Source organism: Emys orbicularis, chromosome 10 (assembly GCF_028017835.1).
Source record: "Emys orbicularis isolate rEmyOrb1 chromosome 10, rEmyOrb1.hap1, whole genome shotgun sequence".
Taxonomy (NCBI): Eukaryota; Metazoa; Chordata; order Testudines; family Emydidae; genus Emys; species Emys orbicularis.
In genome coordinates, this window is record NC_088692.1 from 21105343 (window position 1) to 21130650 (window position 25308).

The 25308-nt window shown below is 41.2% G+C and overlaps 1 protein-coding gene across 1 annotated transcript in view; it reads right to left on the bottom strand.

Moving 5' to 3' along the window:
* Positions 1 to 2800: 2800 nt before the first annotated feature.
* CPPED1 (calcineurin like phosphoesterase domain containing 1) overlaps positions 2801 to 25308 on the bottom strand; it is an 88420-nt gene continuing 65912 nt past the window's right edge. Inside the window, exon 4 of the mRNA XM_065412423.1 lies at positions 2801 to 3073. Within this exon, the coding sequence (XP_065268495.1) occupies positions 2844 to 3073 (230 nt within the window). The 3' untranslated portion in view covers positions 2801 to 2843. The remainder of the gene's footprint in view (positions 3074 to 25308) is intronic.

Genomic DNA, 25308 nt, shown 5'->3' on the forward strand with positions numbered 1-25308 from the left:
ATATAATTTTTTTTTAATTGGATTTAAAAAGATTTTACAGTGTAGTAACGCTCTTTAGTGAGAAGACAATGAACAATTTATGGTAAAAAATCTCTTATAAAAAGCAAACTTGGAGCTATTTATACAATATGAATTAATGTTGAAATTTGAGTTATCAGTTTGTATAGTTAAAATGGTTCTGCATAAACACGTTCATGCTTTATCATTCCACTTGTGTATATATCATTTATAAAATCATAAATTCTAAAATTTTTAGAACCACTCATTCATACCCATTCTATTAATTTCTCATGTTTACGGAAAACCGTTCTTTCAAATCTCTCTCGGCTCTCCCAAATATCATCCTCACAATTAAATGAACCACCTTATTTTTTTTCTGCTCACTCTAATATATGGGGCAAAACCAACAGAACCATCCAGTGCTTATCATACTCTCCGCTCTTTCCGCTGAGCTACCATAACCTGAACTGACATACTTAAATGATATAAGTAACATTGGAATACCCTTCCTTCTGCAACAAACTGTAAGGGGAGCACCACTCTAAAGCATTAACTAGCAGTAAGGACAAAGAACTCTCAACACATTTGGGGCCAGATTTTTAAGTGTCTAAAGCTACATATAGGCACTTTTGAAAATTCTACTAGGTGCCTAACTACTATTGAAATCAATGGAAGTTAGGCACCTAGATGCTTTTGAAACTCAAGCCTAAATATCTTTATAAATCTGGTCCTTAGCCTTAGTGAAGGAAATTAGCTGCCAAATCTGAGGTGGCGTCTTGAAAACCAGACTATTAAAACAATATCCAACTATGTAAGGGCACTTGGAGGCTCTATATCAGGGGTGGGCACACTTTTTGGCCCGAGGGTCACATCGGGGTTGCAAAACTGTATGGAGGGCCGGGTAAGGAAGGCTGTACCTCCCCAAACAGCCTGGCCCCCCTGACTGCCCCCCTCAAACCCCTGACCTATCCAACCCCCCCGCTCCTTGTCCCCTCCCGGACCCAACCCCCCCCCGCTCCCTGTCCCCTGACTGCCCCGACTCCTATCACCCCCCCCACCCCCTGACAGGACCCCCGGGACTCCCACGCCAACCCCCTGTTCCCCATCCCCTGACCCCCCCCCGAACCTCCGCCCCATCCAACTGCCCCCTGCTCCCAGCCCCTGACTGCCCCAACTCCTATTCACACCCCCGTCCCTAACCACTCCCCTGGACCCTGTCCCCTATCCAACCCCCCCTGACTGCCCCCTGGTATCCCCTGCCCCTTATCCAACCCCCCCCCATCCCCTTACCACGCTGGAGCCAGCCACGCCGCCCGGTAGGAGTGGCACGCTGAGGCTGCAGGGGAGGGGCCGGGGGTAGCCTCCCCAGCCGGGAGCTCAGGGGCCAGGCAGGACAGGCCTGTGGGCCATAGTTTGCCCACCTCTGCTCTAAACCTTTCTTAAACCATGAAAGCTATATAATGGGTTGTGTGGATAAACTGATTCCTGCTGAGGCATCTATGGCTGTGTAGGAGGCAGCCTATACCTTGGTTTTCCTGTCTGCCTATTTATAAAAATATTTCCCTGTATTAAGCACAACTTTGAAATTTCACCCTAATTAATTATTCAATTTGTGCGGTCAGTAGCCAGAATAGTCCTGACAAATGTCAGAATCTCCTCAGCCTCCCTATCATGTAGTGTGGAGCATCTCCATGGAAAAGCTGACAGTTAAAATTAAGTAATAAACTACCTGACAGGCTTTCGGAGACTTCACCGAAACTAACTCGGGGTACAGAGGGGCACGTCTCTCACATATCTAAATCTCTCTACTATCCTCTTATAGAAATGACATTTCTATATGTACAAGAGAGATGATGTATTCTGTCTCTACAATATTGTATGTGTTCTTTATGGACATCCATAAATCTCCATTTGTCTAGGAGTCAGCTGTTTTCTAAAGAGGATATGCTCTTACAGGGAACTCTCAATAGCAAATTTAATTGCGGTTAAATGCCAAAAGCAACGGTAAAATGATTCTTCTATATTTAGTTTCTCTTTATGGCTTTCCTATTATATTTTCTTAGTTTACAGGCTTTTCTAACCTCCACTCCTGCAGACCCAAATTGTGAGTCTTGTCTCTCTTACAGCACCCACAATGGTGATTTGCTAAGCAGAGACGAATCCAGTTTGCTCTGATTGCTGTAGTGGTTCTGAAGATATTACAGAAGTAAAGGCTAGGGATGGGAGATGACATCAACTGGAAGGAAGCAGAAATAGGGTGAGATCCAAAACTCACTGAAGTCAATGAAAGTCTTCTCTCTGACTTCAAAGGGCTTTGGATTAGCCCATACTAAATACGAACATGCCACATGTACTTTGTCACTTTCTGGAGGATTATCAAGAACTTAATAGAGAACATTAAGTATAATGGTTTTGAGATGCATCTTGCTGGCCAAACTAGAACAGAAGGGTGGACTAGAGTTGAGTTTGTCATCCAGAAGCCACTGCTTCTACTCATGGATATGCTTACTTAGCTATAAAAGTCTGATCCAGGAATAGAGCAGCTAATCCCCAGAATAGCTCTTTCCCATTACAAAATCAATAGTGATAGCATTACTTCTATTATTTTTCATATTATAATTGGTTTCATTTCCCCTCAAAGGTATAAATATCTCTGCATACCTTTCTGCTTTGTTATTTAGGATGGTAATGAGTTAAGACAACTATTTTGGTGCATAATACACAACTGGGAATCATCTTCAGCCCGTGGTAGGCTTTTTTGTTTTTGCTGAGTTGGTGTTTCTATCTGTGAAATAAAAGATGTGAATTAAAAAAAAACTGGAGACTTGTCAGTTAGAAAATGGCTAATTTTGCTTAATCAAATCCATCAGCTCTTTTTCCATTCCTTGGCTACTCAGATCATTTAAACTGCAGTATCTGTGAACAATCTTCTCAGCTGTGACAATGACCACTCTAAGCCCATGGGTATCTTCTCCCAGTTGACATCCGATTGCTGATGAAACCACCATCTCTAGATCCTTGTAGGACCCTCCAGCATTCCTATGGTAGTGTCCAGAAAATACAGCTTTAATGCCTGTTTAAAAATAATATATATTATTATATTTATGATATATATTTAGTTAACACTTACAGCCTACGAAGAAAATGAGCTTAAAACCAGTCTGATCTCCTTTTTTAGGCTTATGCAGCCACTATAATTGAAGAGATATTTATGACTAAGAACAGCTACAACTTGTCGTGCTTACCCTTATTTTCTTAATGGACATTTTTTATCTAATGGATTCAGAAATTGTGAAATTAGTAGGGAATCAGTTACATGATATTACATTTAAGAAGAAAATAAATATTAGCAACATATTGATATTCAGACCAACTAACCTCCCAATCCCTTTAAAAATATTGGAGCCCCATATCTTTAAACTCCGATTCAAGCCAGCTATTTTCCCAATACTCCTTTGATCAGAAACAGTAAAAATGTGAGAGCATGGTGTTGTTGAAAGTCCTTTTGTAATTCTAAATCAAGCAATTAACCAGAGGATGGTGCATGTAGATAGGAGCGGAAAGTCAATTGTTGGATCCACACATTACCTTCCAATTAACATTTGGAGAACTAAAGGTAACAGGACCCTCAAACCTGTTTACTCAAAGGGATAATGATTATAAGAGTGAATGACTTTAAAACATAGGACAGACACAGGATGAGAAGGGAGACAAAGTGGGGAAGGTAATACCTTTTATTGGGCCAACCTCTGTTGGTGAGAGACAAAAGTTTTTGAGCCTTTACAGAGTTCTTCAGATCTGGAAAATGTCTCAGCTAAATACAAGGTGGAACAGAGTTGTATAGTATACTAGTTACTACATATTTCAAGGGACTATTCAAGTGAAAGTGGCCCGCTAACACCTCTCCAGTAATGGGGTGGGGTGTGGGGTATTTAATTGGATTTCTAAATTGGATTTATGGCTTAGCACAACAGTGTCGCCATTCAGTCCACTATTTTTAATGTCTAGCAAAGTTATGACTTTAAGCTCTTGTCTTTTTGAAGGTGTCATGCATGTTTCCTTTGAGGATGAGGACTGAGGTCATCTAAGAACAGGTCATCTAAGAACATCAGTTTGTGACAAGTATTCACCCACAAGTGATATGTTTTTTTCTGTGTGAATTCATTCAACAGTGTAGTGATTGCTGGGTTTCATCCACATTGTTGTTGTGGCCCTTAATGCATTCGATGAGGTGTACCACATGTTGTGATAGACATGTGCAGGACCCCTGGATATTGGGAAGTGTGTTATGTGGGGTGTTGCAAATCATAGCATTGGAGAGATGTCTACAGGTTGTTGCATCTGTTGTTCTGACAGGGTCTGGTGCTGCTTTGAGTCCTTGCTGATGATGAGGTTGGGGGGTTGTTTAAAAGCCAGAAAGGGGTGGGGGATTCAGGAAAGATTTCTTTTAGGCTGTGGTCACCATTGAGTATGGGTTATCATGGTTTGTTACCCCATATGGTTGGTAGGTGACAACTTAGGGGTGTGCAGTCAAAAGGGGTTTCATTTTTGTATCAAAGCAGGTTCTCCTGGCAGTATTTGGGTGGCCTGCTCTATGATGCGATCTACTTTTCTGGTGGAGTGCCCTTGTTTGGTGAAGGCAGTTTTAAGTGTGTTAAGATGTATATCCCAGATGTTCTCCTCAGAGCATATTCTGTGGAATCTGAGTGCCTGGCTGTAGATAAGATTTCTTGGTGTGTTTGGGGTGGTTACTGGATCTGTGAAGGTAGGTGTGGCGATCCGTGGGTTTGTTGTGGTTCTATTGTTGAACCTGATCGTGGTGTCCTGGAAGTTGATGCTAGTGTGAGAGTGTTCTAGCGAGAGTTTAATGGAGGGCTGGTAATTGAAATTGTGGTGGAAATCTTTGAGGGTCTGTAGGTTAGCTGCCAGAGGATAAAAATATCATCAATGTAGCTCAGGTATATGACTAGTTTCAGGGTGCATTTATCCAGAAATTCTTCCTCAAAGTGGTCCATGAAGAGGTTGGCATACTGGGGAGACATCCTAGTACCCATGGCTGTTCCTATGGTGTGTATGTTTAATGTAAAATAGTTACGGGTAAGGATGAAATGGACAAGTTTTGGGGTGGATATCTGAGCGTTGTACATTATCTTGTAAATGTTTGAGGCAGGCAGCCATCATTGTGAGGTATGTTGGTGTATAGGCAGCTGACATCCATGGTGGCAAGGATGGAGTTCTGAGGGAACCTGATAATTTTGTGGAGTTTCTGGAGGAAGCTGGCCCTTTGTGTGGTGAATGGTTTGAGGATGATTTTTCTGAGTCCCAATATTCCTTCAGTAACACTGCTGTGGTCAGATATGATGGGTCTGCCTAGGTGGCTCCCTTATTTGTGTATTACAGGATGAGAAGACAGACCTCCTGTCCAGAGGTATTGGGAGATACACCCCTTTATGAAGGATGTCTGGAATATAAATAAGCCAGGCACATCAAAGAAACCTGAAACGTGTAAGAGGCCTCTAAGTTAGATGGGAGGGGAAGGAAGATGAAAACTACCTGGAGTGGAGAGGCTGACAAGCTGCAAAGAGAAAGAGGTACTATAATAACGTGAATTAACTCTTGCAGAGTATGTTACACAATGATTTTGTTTGTAATCTAATTTTTCTCTGTATACTTAATTAATCTTGTTTTTAAATTACACCATTTGTATTTTAAACCATATTGAGGTAACATCACTATGGCCTTGAAAAGAAGAAATACTTTTGACTCAATCTCTTGCTAGAGACAACTGGGGAGAAAATTGTGCCTTATCCTCAAGAACTCTGTTCAGGTAATCCCCTAATGCAGGGATTGGCAACCCTTGGCACGCGGCCCGCCAGGGGTATTACCTGGTTTGTTTACCTGCAGCGTCCGCAGGTTCGGCCAATCGTGACTCCCACTGGCCGCGGTTCGCCGCTCCAGGCCAATGGGGCGGCGGGAAGCGGCGGCCAGCACATCCCTCGGCCCGCGCCGCTTCCCACAGCCCACATTGGCCTGGAGCAGCGAACCGCGGCCAGTGGGAGTCACGATCGGCCGAACCTGCGGATGCGGCAGGTAAACAAACTGGCCCGCCAGGGGGATTACCCTGGCGGGCCGCGTGCCAAAGGTTGCCGATCCCTGCCCTAAAGTGTGACCCAAATACTAGCTCTAGGCAGCAGGGATTTGGGGAAAGCTCACAGACATAAATGGTGGCAGGAAGAGGAAGCAAACAAATATTTTATACTTCATAAAAATTACGTGCTTTGAGATCTTGGGATTAAAAATGCTTTAACAGATTGTAGAGCTGATCAGAAAAATTCTAATAAGCGATTAAAAAATTAATCGTGATTAACTGCACTGTTAAATAATAATAGATTGCAATTTATTTAAATATTTTTGGATGTTTTCTACATTTTCAAATATATTGATTTAAATTACAACACAGAATACAGTGTACAGTGCGCTCACTTTATATTTATTTTTTATTACAAATATTTGCACTGTAAAAAACAAAAGAAATAGTATATTTCAGTTCACCTAATATAAGTACTATAGGGCAATCTCTTTATCATGAAAGTTGAACTTACAAATGTAGAGTTATGTACAAAAAATAATTGCATTCAAAAATAAAACAATGTAAAACTTTAGAGCCTACAAGTCCACTCGGACCTACTTCAGCCAATCGCTCAGACAATTAAGTTTATCTCCTGCAAATGTAATCAATGCTGCCCGCTTCTTGTTTACATCACCTGAAAGTGAGAACCGGTGTTCGCATGGCACTGTTGTAGCCAGCGTCACAAGATATTTACGTGCCAGATGCGCTAAAGATTCATATGTCCCTTCATGCTTCAACCACCATTCCAGAGGACATGCGTCCATGCTGATTACGGGTTCTGCTCGATAACGATCCAAAGCAGAGCAGACTGACATGTTCATTTTCATCATCTGAGTCAGATGCCACCAGCAGAAGATTGATTTTCTTCTTTGGTGGTTCGGGTTCTGTAGTTTCTGCAGTGAAATGATGCTCTTTTAAGACTTCTGAAAGCATGCTCCACACCTCATCCCTCTCAGATTTTGGAAGGCATTTCAGATTCTTAAACCTTGGGTCGAGTGCGGTAGCTATTTTTAGAAATCTCACATTGGTACCTTCTTTGCGTTTTGTCAAATCTGCAGTGCCAGTATTTGTAAATCAAACAACATGGGCTGGGTCATCATCCGAGACTGCTATAACATGAAATATATGGCAGAATGCAGGTAAAACAGAACAGGAGACATACAATTCTCCCCCAAGGAGTTCAGTCACAAATTTAATTAACGCACTATTTTTTTAAATGAACATCATCAGCATGGAAGCATGTCCTCCGGAATGGTGGCTGATGCACGAAGGGGCATACGAATGTTTAGCATATCTGGCACGTAAATACTTTGCAATGCAGGCTACACAAGTGCCATGCGAATGCCTGTTCTCACTTTCAGGTGACATAAGAAGCAGGCAGCATTATCTCCCGTAACTGTAAACAAACTTATTTGTCTTAGTGATTGGCTTACCAAGAAGTAGGACTGAGTGGACTTGTAGACTCTAAAGTTTTACACTGTTTTGTATTTGAGTCCATGTAACAAAAAAAAAATAAAATCTACATTTGTAAGTTACACTTTCACAATAGAGATTGTACTACAGTACTTGTATGAGGTGAATTGAAAAATACTATTTCTCTATCATTTTTACAGTGCAAATATTTGTAATAAAAACTAATATAAAGTGCGTACTGTACACTCTGTATTCTGTGTTAAAATAGAAATCAGTATTTGAAAATGTAGAAAAAAATCCAAAAATATTTAATAAATTTCAACTGGTATTCTATTGTTTAACAGGGAGATTAAACCCGGTTAATTTTTTTTTAATTACAGTTAATTTTTTTTGAGTTAAATTGCCTGAGTTAACTGCGATTAATCGACAGCCCTAGTTTTCAAACTTTGCCGCTTCATCAGAATCAAACTGCTTCATGTAGACAGTCCAATTTTGAAGCAGTTCTGATGGAAGCTGGCCTGATTTCCTGACAGCCCATCCACCTGGTTCTAGAGCCAAGGACCCCAGGGGCTGTTGGACAGTCCACCACGCATGCTGCCTGAAGCAGGAACTCCATGCCATTTCTGGTACTTTAAAAAAATACTGCAAGAATAAAAATGGTCTCATAATTCCATCTGCAGGGACTAATTAAAGGAGCATGGTAACTCAAATATGAAATATTGACCATCATACATACCTAAATTGGCATTTTCATCTCTCTTTTTTTTCCGGTGAATGCCAATAGATGTAGCATGTAATTTAAACATAAATGTATTCTTACAGCTATTTATTGCTAATGTGCATTGCTTTCACACTTAATGCAAATCACTTCAGATACAGTACAACTTAGAAATATGAATTAAGCATAAATAGCAAATTTCACAAACAGATTTAGAACCTCCAAAATGAACAAACAAGACCACAAAACCAGCAAAATTATTTGCATGTCAGGCCATTACAAACTCCCTAAGGCCGCATCTAATCCTATTCCATCCCATTCTGCTTGAAAACACTACCGGACCAGATGGATGAAAAATCTGAAAATTGTTTTATAATTTATCATCACATACAATGCATATGATTTAATTGTATACTTTAGGTTAGTATCACTATAGAAGGACTTTTATACCTGATGTTAGTTAAGAATACTATTCATGGTAATTTAAAAAGTGAATGGAAAGTAAGATTTTCAAAAGCACCTAAGTTACTTAGGAGCATACCTTCCATTGAAAGTCAATAGAACTTGTGCTACTAAATCGCTTGGGGCCAAATTTACTAAGGGATGTAAGCACTCTTTAGGCATGTAAGTGCAACATTTAGGTGCATGTAGCTCACTACACAGGTTGAGATACAGTTGTGCTATATTAAAAACTTTGCATACTACTTACCTATGGTAGCAAGACATGCAACCTATAATTCCTAGACTAGCCATTTTCTAATAAATTAACATTGTGTTTAAATAGGCCAAAAAATAAAACAAAATAAGCTCTAAATCAAGCATCTTAAAGCTAAGAAATGTTAGCACAGAAATTCACTGTAAGGCTGAATGTAAGTTGTTTAATGTGTAGGCAAAGTGACTTTTTCCCGCCCCTCCATGAGGAATAATGCAGTATTTAACTTTATTCATTTCTGTGAGGTATTGGGAATAAGAAAGCAACCTAGTTTGGTTCCTTTTTTAAAAGATAGAGATACAGATTTAAAAATATATGGTTAGCTGCTTTCAGTGTCAGCGACAACACCAACAAAGTTGTTTGATCAGATACAGCAGTGTATCATCAAAGCCGCAGTTTGAGTGGAATACTGAAATAGCCATCTCTGTGTGCATTACAGCTAAACCACAGTTTAAACAGCCTAAACAAAACAGTACTGACAGAGCTACTTTCATGCTAAGAGTATTTCCAGAATCAGCAACCAGATTCATCTTCAGCACTATGGAGGGAGTTCAGAGGCCCCCTTTAATTCAAGGCAAATTATTGTTCCAGGAAGCTCGGCAGAACAACTTGCTAGAGTCACCATCATTTCAAAAGGGTAGTGTTTCCTCTATTGTTAGGATAACCTTTGGATTTGTTGATCATTCATGTGACAAGCAACAATAGGACCTGCATGACTTACTGGTACTTTAGGAGGGGAACAAGAAAGTACAAATTAAATCCTGAATGAAGCAAGGGAAATTCTCTTGCTCCAAGAGCAGGAATTTTTTTTGTTAAACTAGCGCCCACTGTGTGCTCGCCAAGCAGTTCACAACATAAGGCATCTAATGATTACAACCAGGACAGGTAAAAACAGAATTTTTTAATAAATTCAAATAAAATACAAGTTTATTTAAAAAATAGAGCCTCTGTAATAATTTCAAATTTAATTAAGGCCTAAATTTAGTATAGTCTATTACAATATTTAAGCAGTACAAGTTTGACAAAGTTTTAAAGTCTAATCACTGATCTGGTGGAAGTCACTCTAACCATCTGTAACCACTGTTTGTGAAAATGTTAAAACACCTTTTGACAGCAGCAGCGAGGACAGAGAGAATATTTTTTTCATTTCAGTTTATTTGGCCAGCTCAGTTTAAAGTTTGAAAAAGAAGAAAAACTTGTTGTCCTCCAATCTGAATAAAAAATAAGGTGTGAGGATAAGATCTACTACATCTGAAATCTTAAAGGAAGTAGTAGCCTGAAATAATCAATCCATTTCACTAACTACAGATAATACTTCCTCTGTTTAATAAATCAGTTTTAATACAAAATGTGTTTTGCATTAAAAACTAAACTTGTGTATCTGCACATTTAAGGTAGTTTTCTTTAATTAAAACAATTTAAAATGCTAGTTTTTGTGCATTTTTAATTGAATTCCAATTTCCATCCAAATTCAGCTTGATACAAATCACAAGTAAAAAGTCAATCTAGTAAACAGAAAAGGGTGAATGATGCATTTTAACTAATAAATTAAGAAGCTGAAAGTGTTTTATATTCTTTAATAAATAGGTATAATGTATTCTCCTGGTTAGCAAACAGTACCAAATTTAGTGTAAAGGCTCTATTTAGGGCTTGTCTATACAAGAGCTAACAGCATGCTGGGGTGCAAATATCCAGCATTCCAGCATAGTGCACACGCACCGGCTGTGGGGACCCTACTGCTGTGCACTGAAAACTCTCTAGTGAGTACTGTCTTACCCAATGTGCACTGGGGAACTTTCTGTCCACAGGCAGAGTGACTGTGTGGCACACTGGAGCACTGCCGATTTACACCTCAGCTTGCTCCGCATTAATGGGTCATACATGCCCTGAGCTGCAAATCAGAGTTTAATGGTTACCAGCCACTGAGAATCAAGCTTTCTTTAAGAAAATAACTAAAAAGTACAAATGCAAAAGATTAAAACTGGTTTACAGTAAGCCACTCTGGTTAAAACTACATAAATTTGAACAAAAGAGCAGCCAGCTTAAGGGTCATCTGCCTAAGCAGATGGCAATTCACACATCATCATGTCAACTGAGATATTGAATCTTCAAGAAGTTAGCAGAAGGGTTGGCCCAGCCACCCACCATCTCTGATTCCTATAGATATCACTTCAGCATCTTTGAGCCTCCTAACTCCTGGACTTACAGTACCTGAAGCTGTGGGCTTGAAACATGATATTTTGCCTTCTAAAGCCTGAATATCAAAGGGCGTTCATGAACTTCCCGCTCAAATGCTTCACAAATCTATGTGTTTCAGGGAATTCTGAGAACGTGATCCTCATGGTGCTCTTGAATGGACAAGAAATCCAGTTTGTCTCCCAACCAGGGATACGCTGGCGTTCCTTCTAGATGAGCTCTTGATTGGGCCTGGGGATAGGTCTCCACTTCAACTAGATGTCCGCAGCTGGCCTGTGCCAAGTTTAATTGTGGTGTAGATGTTTGGGCTTCGGCTGCAGCCTGAGCTCTCAGACTTTGCCAACTTGCAGGGTCCGTGGGAGGGCATGAACAGCCTCTAAATGCCTTGAAAGAGGATATAAAGTAGGCCAACAGTCTTCACTTGCTTGTGGGAAAAAATTAACTAGGCTTTCAAAGCCATTTGAACTTCTCTAAACAGAAAAGTATTCTGCTGCTGTGCACCCAATAGAACATACGTAATGACTAGTGAAATATCAGTTTGATTATCAGCGGTGGAGTCCTCCTTACTCACTTATCAAAAAGTAGTCCCATTTCAGTTTTTGATCAAAATGAATATTCCAGTGCAACACACCAAATTTGAATCCGCCTAGGATAAAAGTGATATCTATAATTCACCATAATAAACGTAAAAAGACTACTTCCTTGACTTAGCTGTATGAATCTAGCAAACTAGTTTTTTTAAAAAAAACCCAGAAGATTTAGCAGATCTTTAAAAGGTTCTGTGGAAAATGGGCTGTAGCCATCATGCTTTTAAAGACTTTTTTTTTTTTTTTTTTTTTTAACATAAGAACAGCAATACTGGGTCAGACCAGTATTCTGTCTTCTGATAGTGACCAATGCCGAGTGCCCCAGAGGGAATGAACAGAACAGGTAATCATCAAGTGATCCATCCCCTGTTGCCCATTCCCAGCTTCTGGCAAAGAGGCTAGGGACACCATACCTGCCCATCCTGGCTAACAGCCAGCGATGGACCTATCCTCCATGTATTTATCTAGTTCTTTTTTTAACCCTGTTATAGTCTTGGCCGTCACATCCTCCTCAGGCAAGGAGTTACACAGCTTGACTGGGCGTTGTGTGAAAAAATACTACCTTTTGTTTGTTTTAAACCTGTCTATTAATTTCATTTGGTGACCCGAGTTCTTGTGTTATGAGGAATAAATAACACTTCCTTATTTACTTTCTCCACACCAGTCATGATTTTATAGACCGCTATCATATCCCCCCTTCGTTGTCTCTTTTCCAAGCTGAAAACTCCCAGTATTCAAGATGTGGGCGTACCAAGGATTAAATAGCAGCAATATAATATTTTCTGTCTTGTTATCTATCCCTTTCTTAATGAGTCCCAACATTGTTCGCTTTTTTGACTGCCGCTGCACATTGAGTGGATGTTTTCAGAGCACTATCCACAATAATTCTAAGATCTCTCTTGAGTGGTGACAGTTAATTTAGACCCCCATCATTTTATATGTATAGTTGGGATTACATTTTCTAATGTGCATTACTTTGCATTTATCAACACTGAATTTCATCTGCCATTTTGTCACCCAGTTTTATTTTATAAATGCCCACCCTAGTCTCAAGAGAGGGGGGAGTTCATCCTCCAGTCCCTAGTCAGGCAAGATTCTCACTGAAGTCAGTCAACAGAATGCCCCATGTGATAATCCTTGGAACCTAGACAGCTATTCTAAGTGAGATGATGATAATAGCACTGCAGTGTACCAAAACTGGGCAGGGCTTGGGTGGAATATACAATCTCACAGTGCAAGACTTGAAAAATAACCTTAACAGATTTTTGTTTGTTTGTTTTTGTTTCGTAGGTGTTATCAATCACTTTCTCCAAACCATGTGCATGCAAATTAAAGGAAAATAACCCTGTTCTGTACTGGAGCCCCTATGGTCCTGCTGCTGGCTTCATTCTACTGTTCTGCACTGAGTATGTGGTAGTCCCTGTTTGTTCTCTCTGCTTTTACCCTCTTATCAGCCCCATCCCATATGTTTAAAAAATTCTCTCTTTAGAGTCCTCCTCTCTAAACCTTACCAACATGAGCCTATTCACAGTTATCCAGATGCTTACATTCACATAGCCAGAGTATCAATCATAGGTCAATTCACTACAGCAGGATTGAGTGATTAGTTTTAATGAATGCCAGAGGTTAAAAAAAAAAAAATCTTTACTCAAGATTTCCTCATCATGCAAAGGTTAAGGAACTTCATAAACAGGATGAAGCAAAAAAACTGCTTCTCCCTGAATTTTTATATTTATTAATCACATTATATGCAGGAGCAGTATTGTTTTTACTTTAAACAAGTGTCTCAATATTTATATGTAAAATATGATTTCTGGAGTTTCCTGTTCCTTTATCCAGCCTCAGTGAAAAGCACTGCATTGTGAAGGCTATATGGTCATGATACTAGTGGAGGAATTTTTTTTATAAAAGGGAATATGGTTCTAAAAAAAGATATAAAATATGCTTCTGTAAAAAGTATAACATGCACCTGTTTCTCCTTTCATGTCTCCCCACTCTTTATACAACTTAATGTTCACTATATCAAATGCGCTGCTCGTATTTCCCTTTATTATTGCTAGGGCCTTTAGTGTACGATCAATGCTCGAGCTCCCATTGCACTAGGTGCTGCATAAACATGCAATAAGACGACAGCCCATGCCCCAAAAGCTTACAATCTGTTTACGAAAGACACAGCAGTTGTATGAAACAAACTAATGGATGGGGATAACAAGGTAACAGAAACCCAAGCATATTTTTGTACAATTTATTCCTTTCACATTACCTCCACCCTTCTTGCCTTCCTGATCACTTGATTGGCCTTTCCCCCACTATGATTCACCACTTACAGCAGTCATTCATGTAGCATGGATATATAATTGTTCCAGGTCTAGAGACAGAATGCTCCAGCTCCCCACCTCTCGTCCACCAACCTCACCCTCTCTCTTCCTTTAAATCCTTTCCTACCTACTTCTTCCAACCTACTCCACCCCAATAAACCCACCAACCTCCTTTATCTCTGACATGTTCCCCTCTGTCCTGACACTAATCTGCTTGTAGAGTACTATGTTGTAAGACTTTCTCCTATAGTAGAATGAAAGGCCTGCTCAGCTCCATCAAAACATTGCAATATATTCATTCAGAAATACAATATGGCTACCTCTGGGTTAAAGCTGCAAGAATAAATTTATGTCCCATACCTTTCATTAAACCTTTAGTATTAGTGGCTATGTAAAATAACTTTCTAGGTGAAATGGGAAGAGAGTTAGTGCTGTCAGTGTGAGGGGAAATTCTAAGTTTTTTCAAGAAAATATTGTCACTTTTACAGATAAATTCTAAGCAGTTTTTCTTCAAGTTCCACTGCAGCCTATTTTCCCCCCTTCTCCTCCTGTTACTGTCACTTTTCTTGGCTCTTCTCTACAATTCCACAGAAGGCAGAAAATGTCATCTGAGAACTCAATTTCATCTCCTGGTCTTTTATGAAAAAGTTACAGTGATATAGCTGTGAGGAGACGTTAACCTGTGTGACAATTTTTTTTTTTTTTAAACTTGGAAAGGAAAATAATCTCTCTTCAGCTGGAAGTTGTTTGGTGTATTCCTAAAGTGACATCCTATTGCCTTCCCCAGAATCCTACTGGTCTGAAAGAAAACGGCCAGCAGTGACAAGCTGCCCTCCCCCCCAAACCAAACCCCTTACTGTTGTATTTTCTTTATAATTGGAAAAGCAGTAAGAGAGGAAATAAAAGCACCATAAGTAGCACAGCAAGATGCAGTCTGATAGGTAACTTTAGTCTTGTGTTTTGCCCTGATCTTAGTGCTGTACCTCCTTCTATGACAACTCAAAACTTGTTTGCAATGCTGTAGTAGCCATGCTGGTCTCAGGGTTACGAGGGACAATGTTGGTAAGGTAATTGGACCAACTTCTGTTGGTGAAAGAGAGATAATACAGAAAAAGTACCCCCGCACTGACTGGGGAAGTAGGTGACAACTACGAGTGTGAAGAGTTGGAAACCATATGGGGTATCAAACAACTACCCCTCTTCTGGCCTTCATACAACACTCCCTCCCTCTCCTGTCCCTGCAACCTCAACATCAGAAGCAAGTTTCCCACAGACCAGGACCCACCAATTCAAAGCTGCACCAGGCCCTGGCCTAACAACAGATGCAAAACTTTCAGATGTCCCGCCACTGCTACAATGATAAATACCCACAACACAGTTTTTGAGAGCCATGGGTCCTACATATGCCTAGCACAACATGTGGTGTAACTCACCTAGTACACTAAATGCCCCAACAACTATGTGGGTGAAACCAGATGATACTACACTCAACTCGCACAGAAAAATGATGAGACACAAAAACACCCCATCACTTAACAGAATGAGTGCTTTGTGAAAAGCGTTCACCTTCATGTGACCTCTCACTCTTCATTGTCTGGCTATGCCAAAAGGAGGACGGGAGACAGTTGACATGGGTTTAATCAGACCGCAACTTTATTATTAGATGTCTGGGACTACCCGGCAGATAACAGTGTGCAGTTTATGCCATAATTAGCTGGGGGGCTTTTACCAGCTCCCCCTCTTTTTCCATCCAGGACCCTCCATCAAATCCATTGCCAGGACCTTACCATACCAGGGGTGAAGGGCTCCCACCAGCTCCCCCTCTTTTTCCCTCCCAGTCCCTCCAGCAAATCCATTGCCGGGACCTTACCATCCACCCCCCCCCCACTCGTAGGAGGGTTAAGGTGGGTTATAAGAATGGGGGGTTGGCTCCCTGCCGTACCAATCATAGGAGTCCCCAACCACCCCAGTTCATTCCTTTAATGAACACCTTTTTTTAAGTCCTTTTCTAAGCCATTTATCCGGTCACTTTCCTATGGGGTTCCTGCACTGGACATCGGCCACAAGGAGGCATATTAGCTTGGCTGCCTCCTCCCCAAACCCAGTCGGGTTCCCAGACATCTCCTAATGCCATCTTTTATATCAGTTAAAACATGACAGCACCTAAGTCGGACAGGTGAACCCCATCCTCCAGAAACAACTCTGCTGCCCCATATACTAGGCCAGGTTGTGAAATTACTGTCCCTCCTGTGGTCCCAAGGAATTTGGCCACCTCCCTGTTCACATACCTCCTTGCCTTGTCCACCCTGCGGGGGCTCACGGCTCCCTGCCAGACCCTGCGCTGAAGCATGTCTGACCAAATAATGCTAACTCCTGGAAAAAGTTCAAGGATCAGCCCCAAGTCCCTCCTTGTTCTGAGCATTAGTTCCACTCCTTCAAGCATTCCCAAATCATTTCCCCCAAGATGCACCACAATTATATCTGGGGGCCGCTGATGGGACCACACAGCATATAGCATCGGTATTAGTTGACCCCATAACATGCCCCTCCTTGCATGCCAACTATCGCATCACTTCACCACTGAAGCCCACCTGCAAATCCTTGGGCAACCTGGATGAGCACCTATGAGCCTAAAAGACAATACTGTGCCCGCAGATCCACACCAATGTCTGCATGGCTGGTCGTCCAATATAATGCTGAATTGCCATCTGAGGTCTTACATATGTTTGGTACGCATCCGAATGCCAAAGCCCGATAGCTAGGTATGGAAGCAGAGGCAGTGCTGCTGCTGTTGGCACCCCGATTCTGAATGAGTGGGAACCAAATTCATGGGCTGACAGCCCCAACCTCATCAGCCCCCATCTCAACATGGTAACAAATTATTATGCTGTGAGGGGACTCCCATCACCATACATAAAAAGGAGCCCTTTCCTCTTCAGCCGTATAACTCTATAGACCTTTAAAGCCTGAACTGGGCAGACCCCAGACTCACCACCCTTCCGGAGGATAACAGATTCACCCCGGCCAACTTGACCCATCTTTGACTGTCATAAGTTTAACAATGACATACATCGCCAAGGATCTGCACGAGATCCCTAAGTATGTAAACCGTGATGGGACGACGGGAATCCACCCTGGGGCCACCGGAACAGGACCACCCAGCCAAAAACCTTTGAACTAAAAAAACTACTGCAAGGATCAGGATAACCATTTAGCCTACTAACGAATGTAACAGCAGAAAGGCGATTCGAGATTGTGGAGGATGCCAGTTGACGGGTTGCCAACGACAGCATGTACCTCAGTACCTGTTCCTCTATAATGGGCCATATTATTGACTGGCTTTCCTGATCCTGAAATTGCATAAAATCTTTAAAACTTCTCTCGTAGCTCTGCCACGTGCGTGGAGCAACTAATCGCTGCACCACACTGACAACCATTCTGCGCCAAGGTTCCATAGTGCTAGTGGCATCTGCCTGGGTTCCCAGCTGGCTCCTGGTGCCAACTCCAGAAATCAGTGGACCTGAAAATGAGACAAGGCGTGTGCTATGCCATTGTTAACCCCAGAGAGGTTATGAAGCAATGTAATTCCCTGGAACCTTTCCGGGAGCCAAGCCTCAAGGCAAAGCCCACAAGTTGTACTCAGGCAATTGGTTGGATGGCCCTGCCACTGTACCCCCAAATTCATACTTGTGGAATTACTGTCTTAACAACATGGCCAAACCTCACCCATCTTTCATTATCATTATTGTACATAAAGGGGATAAGAACCACCATTAAACCCAGCCCACAAATTTGACGCAACAGCCTTGCTGGGGTAGTCCCACAGGAGGCCATAGCCCATTCCGTTGCTACTTGAAGCTGGCCTTGGGGAAAACCCACAAGTTGTCTACCGGCAATTGGTTGGATGGTCCTGCCACTATGGCTCAGAATTCATTCTTGTGGAAATATTGCCTTCACAACATGGCCAAACCCCACCCCTGACTTTCATTATTATTTTGCATAGAGGGGATAAGAACCCCCATTAAAAACCCAGCCCACAACTGTGACCCATTGGCTTTGCTGGGTTGTCCCACAGGAGGCCGTAGCACATTCCACTGCTTGAAGCTGGCCCCTTGCACCAGCCTGCATTCTGCCACCCACGCCCTGTTCAAACAGAGCCTACCTGCAGGTGGCATTTATTCTACCCTGTGAAAAGGAAGGCTCCAGGCACCATGCTGCTCCTTTTCAAACCCTGCATTCCCAAGGGAGGAGTCAGTGACCACTCTCCCCCTTTTGCAGCAGTTTTCATCTCCCCCTCTTCCCCCAGCCATAAAGCACTGTTTCTTTCACTCAGCCAGACCAACCAAATCGCCCTGCAAGCAGGGGGGTCGTTGTCAAGGAAACCTGCACACCTTCAAAAGATGAGCATTGTAACTTAACGTCATAATGCTGCTAGACACTAAAATCATGGTCAGACACTGGTGTTTTATTGCTCATTACAACACTCTGTAACCTAGTAAGGCTTCTTTGTCCTATGACTGCAGGGCTGTTCAATGCCCACTTCCTTTTAAGTGGTTTCTTGCAACACGTGTTAAACCCTTATGCGTAACAAGCTGTGCCACCTTGTATTTAGCTAGGACACGCTGGTTACCTTTTCCAGACCTGAGTCAGAGCTCCATGAAGCTCAAAAGCTTGTCTCTTCCACCTAGGGTGACCAGATAGCAAGTGTGAAAAATCAGGTCAGGAGGTGTGTGTGTGTGTGCGCGCGCGCATGTGTGTGTGTGGAAGGGGTGGAGAAGAGAGAATAGAAATCTATATAAGAAAAAGCCCCAAATACCAGGACTGTCCCTATAAAATCGGGACATCCGGTCACCCTACTTCCACCAACCAAAGTTGGTCCAATAAAAAAAAAAAAAAAAAAAATATTACCCCACCCACCTTGTCAATCTCAAAACTTGTTTAGGGGGCCTGTTACCATACTGCAACAAGTTCATACACCCTATGGGAAATTAAAATGTGGTTAGTTACAAAATGTGGTTAGGTCATATGAAGCACTTTCAGCTTTGCAATTTAATGGGTCTGTTCCCCCTCCCCAGCATATTTAATGTTTATTGATGCTAATCTGACTTAGCTACACTTATCAAGGCAATCCTTTAATACAGCACTGAAATAGCATCAATGCCACTACCACTACCTTTATAGCCAATGGCCCAGATGCCAGGACACGCTCCTTGAAGGTGGGAGACCTGTTTTCAAATCCCTATTCTGCCTCATCTGGAGCAGGGGCTTGAACCCAGGGTGTCCCACCTTCCAAAAGGGGGTGGGTCTCAAACTGTCCCATTGAAGCGGTTTCACTTTGTATAAATCATTTAAATATTCACAAGACAGACTGACACTATAGCCAATGGCTACGGATGTACACAAGTCTTCTGCAAGTCCCGGCTCCGAGAAATAATTAATTATTTATACGAAATAGAACAGCTTCAACGGGAGACACTGAGAAAGCCCCACCCCATAAAACCCAATAGCCTGGTTGCTTGGGCACTCTCCTGGAGCGTGGGATCTAGGTTCAGTCCCAGCTCCAATTCAGGCAGAGTCGAGATTCAAACCTGATTCTTCCACATCCCAGCTAAGTGCTCTAACAACTGGATGCATACAGTAAGTGCCAAAAAATCCCACCCTGCTTACCTTCAGCTGTCTTCTATGGCTCAGAGAAAGACTGGGCCCCACCCGCAAGATTGGCAGGAGAACAACTTGCTTGAGAATCCCAGAGATTAGTTATTAGCTAGGGTGCTTGGCAGTGGCAGGAGATAGGAAGTTTTGCACATGCCCACTGGAGGAAACTTAAGTGCCTGGGATTTAGGGGTTAGGTGACAGCTCAGTGGGCATTTTCAGAATCTCAGGGAGGGCCCACATGTTGGACTTAGGTGCCTAAAGCTCTTTTATGGATCTGGCCCTTGGTGTCTAACTACAGGCACCTTCAGTTGAAAATGTTGGCCAAAAATGCATGTTACATCTTGAACAAAGAAACAGAAACAGGTCTCTGCTGTATTTTAACAGAAGTCTATTTGATGAAACCTCTTCCTTCACTAATGCACAGTTTGGGTTTGGGTTTTTATTTTTATTCACTCAACTACACTCAACTTATCACCATAAGAAGCCAGGGTGAACCACTCAATGCAATAATACTAAGATGACAAGCAGGCAATTTACTTTTCTCTTACTTTTGATCTTGAACATAAAAAGAATCTTATAAAATGTGTAATGCACTCAAATTTAATTTATTCACTTAGAATGTTTTGCTCAAGTAGTACTGTCAAATTATTATTTCAGAAATACATTCTATTAGAAAGAATGCTGCATTTTGTCCAGGCAGGCATCATTTCATGTCCTGCTTCAGAATATGTTTGGATAAGTTAAATACAATTCTGTATAACTTGCTATGTTCAAAGAGCATGGTGCTGCCCGCTATGTTAGAGAAAGTATTGTGATTAAAGCAGTGGATGGCTGCTAATTCTTCATGTTGCAGGCATGGTGTTGATTTCTGAACTAGCTGTTAGTAAAACCTCTGGTACCAAGAGAGGAAGTACAAAGCAATCATAAACCACTGTGCCAAGAAATGTCTAAGCATTAGCACCTTCACAAGTATACATTAGATCAGTTTTATGAAATATGCTTTAAACCAAAATTATGTAACACAGAATGTTTTACAGAACCTGTTCACAAAAACTAGGACCTGTTGCATCAATTACTATTCATGCATAATAGACTACTCATTATATACTTGCCTTTTTTTTTTTTTTTTTTAAAGTGCTCAGGAAAGCAAGAAATTAAATGCACTGGACAGAGCCAGGAACAGTGCAGGTAGTTACTGTATAACATTTTAATACACTTATCTCTGCTGATGCTCCCCTAGTCCTGACCTGCAAAACTACTGTATCTAGATTTTATATTATATTATACCTATCATTATGATACCAGAATGTCTTACAAAATTTAAATAAACTGTGAGTGATCTACAAAGACACCCATTTACGATACTCTTTCACTCCAGAGGCAGGTAGAGAAGTTCTAACAAAAAACAAACTTGTCATTCCCATGTTCTTCTTTCCCCACTGTGAGAAGAAACAGAATTAGGAGGTTTTACTGTCTGGTCAGTTCTCTCTCACTCACAGAGAGTGCGCTCGCAAACGCATATTGAATGTTAAATCTAGCTACATATGGCTTTGTACTGAAGGTGGTTGGATTCCTTATTACCCTCAGCTATAGGAAGGTACTGTACATGAAGTGCAGCTGGTGCTATAGGAAGCGCGAAAGTTGTGGGCTGGCTGTTGAAAAAGCTCTGTCATCTGCTTGAACTAGTCTTTCATGACCAATGAGAGTTTCATCATCCCAGAGAATCATAGCTGCCTGTTTTCTGTAACTCCTGCTGATCCAAGTCATGACCATCGCTCAAACAGAGACTAACGATCATGCAGAGATCTGTCAAGATTTATGATGCTGACAAAGTGTCTACTAGCACCAAACTCACTTTTGATTGAAATGCGATTTTATATCAGGTCTTCAAGACATGAATCAATCAGCTACATCACCATGCCTCTAACGATCTGAACTGAAACTACACTCAGATTGTGTACAAATGCCTGAGAACATTGACATTCTTGTCTGTAGACCCAAGATGAACTTTCACAACCACCTGAACACAAATAAACAGTTCAAAAATTCCTGAACTTCCTTTAAAATAGTGCCTAAATACAGGGCTTGATTCTGATCCCACTAACAGGGGGTAAATCGAGAGTAACTCTGCTGAAGTTAATAGTTATCCTAGTATAAAACCATGCCATTAAGAGGAGAATGGAGACTATTTTTAATGGTTCCAGTCAACAAAACTGTTCTCATTGACTTGATTTTGACAAGGCAACAAGATATGGTAGTTCCAAATAACTGACTGTGGGGTTTTTTTCCCTAATCATGCTGTCCTAGTAATGGACTTTAAATGAGTTTCTGCGTATCAGTTCTGTGAGCACAGCAGCCCATTAGCAGCATCTGCTTCATGACATATTTAATCAATGGACAATGTGTAGTTTATCTTCAAATGATACTTAACAGTTGTTGCAAAATTTTGATAACTCTGCATTTATTGAAAATCTTGACCATGAAATAAGTTTTAAAAGGTCCCTGTTTTTATTCTAACCAATATAAACATTGGATTATGTTGTTTTGGCTCAAACTTTCAAACTATATGTATTAACCAGTGGAACAGGTAAAGGAAGAATAAAATTCCTTCAGAAAGCAGCGTGTAGTTTATGTAATTCAAAATGCTACCTTTTAAACACACTTTATATGGATGCTTGATCAAGCAAAAAAAAAAAAAGAATAATCACATTTTGGAGAAATATTCAAGGGCATTACATGAATACCCTATTCATTTTTAATTTCTGTTAGAATTCGTAACAGTTTCTTGTATGGTACATATTTTCAAGGGGAATTAAAAATAATGCTTTTAAATATTTTTGCCTCCCCCACGAATACTAATGTATGAGAGCCTAGTATCTAAAAACCAAAAGTTATTGAGCAACATACCAAATAAGAAGTGATTATGGGGAGTGACAAGCTCTCTTTGGTTTGGATGTTTTTGAGCTGCAGTAGCTTTTTGTGAGAAGGATAATATTTATCAGCATTCTCCAGAGCCTCTTTTTTTCTTAACTCTCTATTACCCAAAACAGCAGGCTAAATTAAAGGGGCCTTTCTGAAAGAGAAGGTCCAGTAGATCCTGCTAAACTATGTGCATAACTTACTGGGAAAGGATAGATGCAGGACACCTGCTGTAAGTGGGGGCTCCAGGGAGTTCCTACTGTACAAGATTCAGAAATATGTACAAATGTGAAGAGTCAGGGTCTGATCCTGTGATGTTCAGTGTCCTCAACTCTCATTGACATCAATGGGAGCTGAGGGCAATCAGAACCTGTCTGGTTTTGGCTCTTGGATGCAGAAATTAAACAGGAAAATTATAAAATTAAAGGTTTTTATCAGAGGTTTATTGAGCTTCCTGTTACTTATTTGGAAGCAAATGCATTCATTCTAGCTATGCTATTCAGTAGTTCTAATACCACACCCATAATCACGATATCAATTAAATGTTGATGCGTTGTCAAAAGCATTACATATGGTCTAGCTCAGTGGTTTTCAGCCTGTGGTCTGCGGATCCCTGAGGTTCTGCAGACTATGACTAGGATTTCTAAGGTGGTCCACACCTCCCTTTGAAATTTTGTAGAAGTTCGCAAGTGAAAAAAAGGTTGAAAACCACTGGTCTAGATTCCAGAGTCTAGGTTACATTTTGACCTCTTTTCAATGGTGGAACTTTGCTGAAACTGTTTTTAAAATGAGTAAATACACAAATTACTCTGCAGGTTTTGGTTGTTCTATTATAAATACAATTGACATGTCCAAGTATGCTGCAGGATTTCTGATGGGGAAATCATGTATCCTTTGTGGATATGAAAAAACAGTTTATGGTACTGGGTAATCCCAGTACAACCAGAAGCAACCTGCAGTGCACTGTTCTGACAAGAAATTATATACAAGCCTGGGCTTTTTGGTCCTGAGATATTCCGCTCCCTTCAGGGCCTAGCAGTCATGTTTAATTTCACAACTACAACACTGAGGAATGTAGAAGCGGCCAGACCAGAATTTTAAAGGATTAGAAACAATTACAGAACATCTAGGTAGCTAAAATTGTTAGAAATTAAATCTTCACTACAGACGAGGAAAGGTTTCACCTTTGAGTAGAAGCCACATGCTGAACATCCTAAAGAAGTATATTCCTCTGTCAGCAAGAGTGCAGAGTGAAGTTATTTAGAACTTTAAAACTGCAGCGCCATCTTCTTCTAATGAAATATATTCTTACTTACCCATTAGAATATCAGTTTTGCAGCACCAGGGAAAAGGGGTCAGCGTGATTATGATATAATTGCACTGTAGTGGAACACAGGAAGTTAGTTGTGTGTAATGCATCATAAGCCCTGGAAGGGTAATTCTATCACAATAATTACACCCCAGTCCTGCCTTATTGTTTAATTACACTTTTGTGATTCCAAGCCCTTCCCACCCCCTCAGTCAGTACTGCTCTACTCTCATTTTCCCTTAGTAATGGAATAAGTGCAAGAACTGTGTGATGCTAGTGCCTTTAGCCAGCCTTAACAGCCTGGAAGAAAGAAGGGCTAGGTCTCCACATGGACCAACAGAATTGGCTGGCCATTAAGTGGAGCATTCACTATACCCTTTTAAGGGCAGGGTGGGGGGGAAGAAGAGTGCATGCCACAGAGCACAAAGTCTGGAATCGCTCCCACCCCATACGTGGGTGAATCTATAAGGAACAATCTTAACCTCAGACTGATTATCTTCATCTTTATACACACTGTAGCCTAATATAAAGGCTATTTGTCTATTTAGCCTTAAAATGTCTATTTTTACAAGATAAATGTCAGGCTTTCCCCCTTTTTTAATTAAAAAGAAAACTGTCTGGTATTGTACATTTTGTGCAGCCAGTGCTATATTTCATTGTGAAATTTGCATTTACATTTCTATAGGAACTATTTAAAATATTTGCATCTTATTAATGTTTTTCACCTGTTCCACTATGAGCTACCCAAGCATATACATGTAAATATTTTGGATAGGCAAAGGTCCTGGGAATGGGTATTCTCCCCATACGGGCCAGAGGAGAAAATGGCAATACAATTCCCTCTCACAACCCGAGGGAATTTTTCTGTGTGAGAGCGAGCCAGGGGCTCTTCTCGCAATTCCCCAATGAAATCAGGAATAAGTAGGGGGTCAACTATCACTGGTCTTTTGGCAAGGCAGGGAGCATCCTGACCAGCACTCCATTAGCTCTGTCCACTCCAGCAGAGCTACTGGAACACCAGTCAACCTGCTCAGCAGCAGTCCTGAACACTATGTTCCTGGAGGCTCCTGGCAATAAATAAATAAATAAAATGTCCCTGTGACATCCCCCAGGGTACAATCTGGACCAATGAACAGCTGTGTCCCCTCAGTTCTCCAGCCTGGGGTGCCTTTTACACTGCTGGTCTGCTCATACACAGGTTCCAGCATGTAAATTACTCTGTTATACTGCAAGAGTGCTACAGCCAGGCACCCTTGATTTACACTGCAGAGCAACACCGGCAAACTTCCAGTTCCAGACTTTCCTCCAGAAATGTATGTCTTGTACTGCCCAGCCTCTCCTGGACAACACA